Below are 7,616 nucleotides of genomic sequence, written 5' to 3'. Positions count from 1 at the left end.
GGGATTTGGAGTTTCTGGAGCACAGCGGAGGAGATCAGGTTCAAGCCGGCCCCGCCGTCAACTAACATCTTAGTGACCTTGAGGTTGCGGATAGTTGGTGAAACCAACATCGGCAGGCACCCGACCGCGGTTGTGCGATCAGGGTGGTCCTCAATGTCAAAGATGATAGGCGTGCTGGATCATTTCAGAAGCTTGCGCGATTCGACAGGTGGTTCCGCTGCATTGACTTCCCGCGCCCACTGCTTGAGTTGGCGGTGTGAAGTGTGCAGAGAAGCACCGCCGTCAACGCACAAGACCTCTGTGGCTTTCTGAAACTCCTGTTCACTGGCCTCAACGTCATCCATGTCTTCGTCGTCGTCATCTTCATCGTTGTCGCGGCCGTGGGGAGGCCTGTCTCCTTGCCGCTGCTTGGCCATGCCGCGGCGTCCTCCCCGTCCGGCGCGTTTCTTGCCGGATTCTTCAGCACCCCCCTGGGCCCTCTCCTTGTCGCGCCGCTCGTACTCAGCTCTTTGCTGCTGGACAAGCTGCTCGACTTTCTTGCAGCTCCGGAGGTCATGGCCCTTGGTGCGGTGAATCTTGCAGTATTGGTTGTCGGAGCCGTCCTGCTTGTCGGCGGCCGCCGCAGCCTGGCAGTTGGTGCATGCGGCAACCTCCTTGCCGGAGCTACCGACCTTGGCTCGCTTGGCGCCGCCGTCGCTGCTGGACTGCTCAACGACCAGCACCTCTTTGGTCTGCTTCTTCCTGTTGTTGCGCCGCCGGTTTTTCTTTGCCGGGGCGGCATCCTCGCTGTCAGATCCCCCTGCTCCAGTGCTTTCTCCGGGGAATTTCCTCCCTTCCTCAGCGCGTGCACACTTGTCGGCCAGGGCATATAGCTCGCTGACGTCCCGAATCTTGCACATCGCCATCTCCTCCCGCATCCTGCGGTTACGCACGTTCTGATGGAACGCGCTGATTACCGCGGCAGGGTGGATATTTGGGATGTTGTGCTGTACACGGCTGAACCTCTGGATATACTTGCGTAGGGGCTCTCCTTCCTTCTGGACGAGCAGGTGAAGATCGCTCTCTTGGCCATGAGGTTTGTGGCCGCCTGTGAAGGCGCCGACAAACTGATGGCATAGATCAGCCCAGGAGGATATGGAGTTGTCCGGCAAGTGCATGAGCCAGGACCTGACGTTGGGCTTGAGCACCAACGGGAAGTAGTTGGCAAGGATCTTATCGTCCCGCCCCCCAGCAGCCTGCACCGCGATGGTGTAGATGCTGAGGAACTCCGACGGATGCGACTTGCCGTCGTACTTCTCGGGTACATCTGGTTTGAAATTCTTCGTACTGGGCCACTGGACTTGCCGCAGCTCACGAGTGAACGCAGGGCAACCTACCGCGTACGGCAAGTCGCCTGGCTCCTCCGGCGCATGCATGTCAACAGAGGGCCCAGCGCGCTGGTCTGATTGACGCCGCGCTTCTCTCCGGCGCTCGATGCGAGTACGAGCGTCTTCTTGTTGTCGTTCTTGAAGAACTTGGCGCTGATCGCGACGAGCTCGCGGATCTGACGACGCGGTGGAGTCACTGTCGAGGTGGACCCGGCGAGTCGACGATCTTGGCCTTCGGGGTGGAGAGTGCACAGTAGTTGCACCCCCACCAGTCTTGTCGTCTCTGGCTCGTGCCTGGCTGGCTTGCCGCGGCTGAGACGCGCTCGGCTGCCGTGGAGTGTCGCCGTTGGCGAAGCCGATGAGACTCTGGATAGTGGCCCTCCAGTCGTCGACCTTGTCCGCCGCTGGAGGGTAGTCTAGGAGCAGCTGAGCTCGCGCCAAAGCTTCTGCTGCGGTGGCGGGTGGCGGTGGCGAACGGTGCGAGGAGCGGGATATGCTCGGACTTCTAACTACGTTAGAAGGAGCAGTATCTCGTCCAGGCGACCGTGTCTCGCTCGCGCCAGCAGGTTGACGTGCATGGTGGTCCTGAGCGCTCCGAGATCCACCAGCTCGATCTTGATCTAGCGAACGCATGGTACCGTGAGTACCATGACGCTGCCGGTCCCGCGCCTCTTGAGATGGGCGCGGTGCATGCACGGACGCCGAGGTCTTGGAGTGTGCCCGGTCATTGTGGGAGCCGGCTACACCGCCGATGGGCAGCGCAGCCTTGTCCTGGGACCTGGCAGCACCGTGAGTTCCCTCGTCGACGCGTGTCCTTCCGCCGGTGCCTGCCCCACCAACCGTTTGCTCCGGCGGTGGCTGGCTCGGCGCGGACGGAGCAGCTGCCTCCGAAACTTTCTTCTTCGGCGGCATGTTGATGAAGATGATGAAGATCTAGCTCGCGAGAACGCCGGATCTGGTTCACACGACTTCGACGCCCCCTACCTGGCGCGCCAGAGATGCCGGGGTTGCTGATCCACGGGCACCTATGGGAGCGGCGGACCGGGTCCCTTTCGGTTCGGCAGGGGCGGAGGTCGCGCAAAGAGCAGATCGAGGCGGAGCACGCGAGCGATTTACCCAGGTTCGGGCCGCACGGATGCATAAAACCCTACTCCTGCTTTGTGGTTTGGTATTGATTTCTAGCTCGGGAGCGCGGAGTGCTACAGTACACACCGGCGGCTGGCAGGACCGAGCGTGAGTGTTCCAACTGGCTAACCCCTCCACCTCGTTGCATACGGGCCTCCTTTTATATGCTCAAGGGGTTACCGACATGGCATCGGAGGTAAAGGGCAAAAATGGAAAGGTGCTGTGGTAGGTACAGCTACCTGCTATAGTGTTATCATACCTAACCCTGGCGGCAGGGGACAAGGGCATTAATTGCCCGTCTGTGTCGCCTAAACAGTACCGAAAGGGACCGCTAGGGACGCCACCGTTTGCCATGATGGTTATCTTGTCAGCGCCTGCTTGCCACCGCGCACCCCTAGCTGCACAACCTTCCGCCACGTACGCCTGGAAGGGCCCCAGAGCGACACGTTGGTGGATGTGCTGGAGCGCGGGCACGAAGTGGGGGTTTCCCGCGGCAAGCTCCTTGCCGCGGTCGCCGTCTTGTCGTGTTCGGGAGCTTGTCGCTCGCCGGGCCTTGCCGGGACGCGCGGCGCGTCGCGGCAAGTCTTCTCGGTATGCCTTGGTTGGCCTTCCCGGCAAGCTCCTCTTGCCGGGGTCTTGTCTCCTTCCCGGCAAGCTTCTCTTGCCGGGGCCTTGGTTTGAGTACTTTGTTCTTGAATGGTCTCCAAAGTAGCCGCGGAGGGTCTTGGCGGTCACTCGGCAAGCCTTGCCGCGGGATACTGCGACTGCCCGTGCACAAGTTCGGGGTACTAGGGTACCCCTACTCTAGTGCACTGACATTAACTGTAGTGGTTGGATCCCGCTACTGTGGCGGCCGCGTGTCATCATCTTCTTGGAAGCGTTGTTTTCGATGAACCTTTCTCGTAGCTCACGTGTTCTCGAGGCGTTGTTGCTAATCTATCGCAAGTCGTTGGCCGTGTCGGCTTTCTTTGTTTTTCCTTCTTTAAAAAAAAAAAATCTTTTTTGACCGTGTGCATCCTTGTTTTCTAGACTACTTAATTTTGTGTTCATTGCAGAAGTTGGGTGTAACTAATATTGTCTTGATTAATATATTATTTTTTCTTGAGAAAAAAGATCTTTACCACATGGTATGTGTAGCAAGCAACTTCATATTTGAAATTGAGCTATGATGCTTTAGGTCGTTATAGATAAAAAACAAAATCCAAAAAAAAGGAAAAAAAGATCTTCCATATCTGAACCCAAAACCCTTCACAATAGACCTTTCGCATTTGTATTGTACAGGTGAACCTATAAGTTAGTGTGGTACAAAAGATATGGTACCATATGTATGTTTTGTCCATCAAGTGTTTTCGCGGGTTCCATTCGCCTTTGGTGGTTGAGCTGACAAACACCAAATCAACCAATGTATTGCAGTTTGTCACTCATCTCCTACTATGCTTTACATTTATGTGTTGCTCGCACCGTTGTTTTAAAAAAGATGACCATCATGTAAGAAATAAGTCTTTTATGACAATTTTACAAGAAGTGATGCTTTTCCGGATGTTGTGTTTGTCCTCGAGTTGCTTCTTTCTACCCAAATCTCCAAAGTGGGGGCTCACTCTATGGTCCTTAGGGACGACAAGTCCTTGACGACCTTGTTCATGCAACGACAACATCTTGAAAGCCTCTGCCTATTGGAGGGGTTAGTTCATGCCGACTCACCCTCAAGCTTCAATCTCAGAGTCATCATTGTCGTCTCCTTTGGCTCATGTTGCATGTTTGTCCAAAACATCTTTGGGGCCAAAAGCTATGTCAACCTCTTACTTGGGAGGCATGTTATGTTTTCCCCTCCCATCTGTAGGTGGCGGCCGACGGTGGGTCGGTTGAGTCGTTCTTCTCACCAGGCAGGGGCTTTTTTTTGCGGGATAAAGGGAGTTTTTATTGCAAAGTTATAGTGTTACAATTAAGAGGCCACAAATCCTTAATACAAGGTGGAACCGACTATAACCACACAATTGTGGTTCTCTCGGATCGGTTGTAAGTGGCCAAACGATCTGCGACACAATACTGACTACGGTGATTTTTCTATGGTAAAAACTCCCTACTACTCATCAACTCTTTAATCTCAAGAACCAACTGCCCATAAGCTGACTTCATCAGGCAGGGGCCTATGGTTGGCAGTCGTTTCATTTTCGTGGCATGTAATGTTTTTGCCCCAAGTTGATACTATGCAAGGCTATATTTGTAAAAGAAACTCATGCACATGCCGTACAGGTCATCAGTTATTAATCTATGCCTTCACGAAATGAATAAAGCGCCGTAGGATTAAAAAAAAAGTTATTAATCTATGCGATATAAAAAACCAAAATCATAAATAAGTATTTGAAAATATAAATCTATACATTGGTGTTTTGTGTCATGTATATATTGCATAAATATAGTGCTAGTATAGTAAAATCTTGTCTTATACTAGTGCATATATAAGCAAACAAATGCGCACTATGTTTCAGGCTATTATTTCTTGACATTCTCTAGCTTTTGCATGCACAGAATCAAACATTTAGTGGCCGGTGACGCGGCAGCAGAATGCATCAAAAGAATATATATGTGCGGCCCCTACACGTTCACTCGATAAAGAGAGAGCCACGACTCCACTTGTGGCTCGCACAAACTGAAGAATCCAAAGAGCACGAAGCAGTAGCACCGCAGCACCGCAGCACCGCCGTCCATGGCCTCCGCCGACCACCTCCGCACCCTCGACCTCAAGGCGTTCGACGAGACGAGGGCGGGCGTCAAAGGCCTCGCCGACGCGGGCGTCACCGCCGTCCCGTCCATCTTCCACCACCCGCCAGAGTCCCTCCCGGACGCCGCGCCTCAGCCCCATCGCTTCACCGTCCCGGTCATCGACCTGTCCGCCGCGGTCACCACACGAGCCGCGGCGGTCGCGCAGGTGAGGGAGGCCGCGGAGACGGTGGGCTTCTTCCAGGTGGTGGGCCACGGCGTGCCGGAGGCGGCCACGGCGGCGATGCTCGCGGCGGCGCGCGGCTTCTTCGAGGAGCCCGTGGAGGCCAAGGCGCCCTACTACACCCGCGACCTCGGCCGGCGCGTCCGGTACCAGAGCAACCTCAACCTGTTCAAGTCCCGGGCGGCCAACTGGCGCGACACGCTCTTCATGGAGCTGCCGGCGGCGCCGGAGGAGATGCCGGCGGCGTGCAGGAGCGTGGCGCCGGAGTACGCGCGGCTGCTGCAGCAGGGGCTGGGCCGCACGCTGCTGGGTCTGCTGTCGGAGGCGCTGGGCCTCCGCCCCGGCCACCTCGAGGAGGAGCACGGGTGCCTGGAGGGCGTCAGCCTGGCATGCCACTACTACCCGGCCTGCCCGGAGCCGCACCTCACCCTCGGCACGCCGCGGCACTCCGACGCCGACTTCCTCACCGTGCTCCTCCAGGACGCCGTCGGCGGCCTCCAGATTCTCGTCGACCTCGAGGACGAGGACGGCGCAGAACGGAAGCAGCCGGCGTGGGTGGACGTGCCGCCGGTGGCGGGGGCGCTGGTGGTGAACGTGGGGGACTTCCTGCAGATCATGTCCAACGGCAGGTTCAAGAGCGTGGAGCACCGCGTGGTGGCCAACGCCGTCGGGCCGCGGGTCTCGGTGGCGTGCTTCTTCCGGACGGACCGCACCGCCGCGTCGACGACGGTAATAGAGCCGATCGTCGTCACCGACGGCGACGGCGGCGCGCGGTACAGCAGCACGACCGCGGAGGAGGTGGTCCAGCGGCACTACAAGGTGTCCTCTGCACTCCAGCAGCAGCACTTCAGGCTCTGAATCTCATCATCGGTCGAAGCCCCCAAAATGTACTATTTTTTTTACGAGTGCCAAATTGCCAATCACCCAGTTGCCGAGTGCTTCTAAAAAAATAGCAAAACAAATCAGAACTTTGGGATCAATATGCTTAACACAGCCTCGTTTCCAAGTGATGGCTCAGAAAGAGGAGAGCAAATGTAATAAGCATCAATTGGAGTTCTAAAAATCCAAATGGCGACCCATCACTTTCGGTCTATATATGCTACTCCCACAGTGACACCGCCTTTCGGCAAAAGTTGAGCAGCCCGCATTAGTTTACCCTGTATGATGAACAACTAGCTGTTACTTAAATGTACAGGAGATATTCCCAAGTTGATAACCTGTGCGGAGGGGAGCTTATTGAATAAAACCGAAAGCAACAATGTACTTAGCACAAAGAGCATCATTTTTTCTTCTTCAAAACGGAAGCAAAAAAGAATTGCCTCGTCGATTAATTAAGAAGAAAAAAACTGCCCAATTAATTTATGGAAAACCGGGCTAAAACCGACAAGGAGCACCATTTGATCAAAGTGCATCTTCAAAAGATAATGGATCGACTGTTTGTCCTTGTTGAGGTACAATCATGATGTTCATGTGCTTCGTTTCGGATGTCCAACCTTGATCGAGGCTCGCATTGTAGAAGTGCAGGCCGGTGAATCATCTTCAACATAACACCGAGGGAAGATTCTAACTCCATAAAGAATCAAACCAACAAAAATGACATGACATGTACACTCATCACATCCGAATTATCAAACCCGTGACTAATGTAGTGCTATCTCTTGTAAGTTTTTTACTTGGGAATGCAGTTTTCAAATTTGGGGCATACATGAAGAGTTTTTGTAGGTCGGTGTGACCCAATTTAAAATTACCTCTAGCGACAGGAAGGTTTATTGAAGATTACTGGCCCATGCTAGCACATTTTGGATCGCCAATAGTGACGTGAAGATATAGATCACGGTCATATTTGGGGATTGCCACAAGCAACATGAAGAATAATCGTAGAATTATGAATTGTCAGATGCTACATCAGTTCTAACTTCAGTTCACTTGAGCAAGGAGTAACCAAATTGGAGTTGGCATGGTAAACTTTTGTCGCATTGAAGAACATTAAATAAAATTTGTGAATTGTCCCCCGTGACATGAATAATTTAAAAAAATCTTGTAGTGTATCATGATTGGTAACATGCTATCTCATTAGTAAGTTCAGTTTACTTTAGGACGGAGTTGTCAAACTCGGATCACCAAGAGAAAATATTGTGGCATAGAAGAATGTTGATCAAATCTGATATAGCCTCTAGCAA

At 53.7% G+C, this 7,616-nt stretch overlaps 1 protein-coding gene across 1 annotated transcript; it reads left to right on the top strand.

Moving 5' to 3' along the window:
- Positions 1-5,099: 5,099 nt before the first annotated feature.
- Positions 5,100-6,531, top strand: LOC125535185 (DIBOA-glucoside dioxygenase BX6-like). The gene has a single exon (XM_048698230.1). It carries the CDS (start codon positions 5,200-5,202, stop codon positions 6,292-6,294), a length of 1,095 nt encoding a protein of 364 aa, XP_048554187.1. The 5' UTR covers positions 5,100-5,199; the 3' UTR covers positions 6,295-6,531.
- The last annotated feature ends 1,085 nt before the right edge of the window (positions 6,532-7,616 follow it).

This window comes from Triticum urartu, chromosome 2 (assembly GCF_003073215.2).
Source record: "Triticum urartu cultivar G1812 chromosome 2, Tu2.1, whole genome shotgun sequence".
Taxonomy (NCBI): Eukaryota; Viridiplantae; Streptophyta; class Magnoliopsida; order Poales; family Poaceae; genus Triticum; species Triticum urartu.
This window is presented reverse-complemented; position numbering and strand designations above follow the sequence as displayed.

What these genes read in the sequence shown, in the direction of transcription:
- LOC125535185 (XM_048698230.1), top strand. Translation starts at nt 5,200, where the DNA reads ATGGCCTCCGCCGACCACCTCCGCACCCTCGACCTCAAGGCGTTCGAC.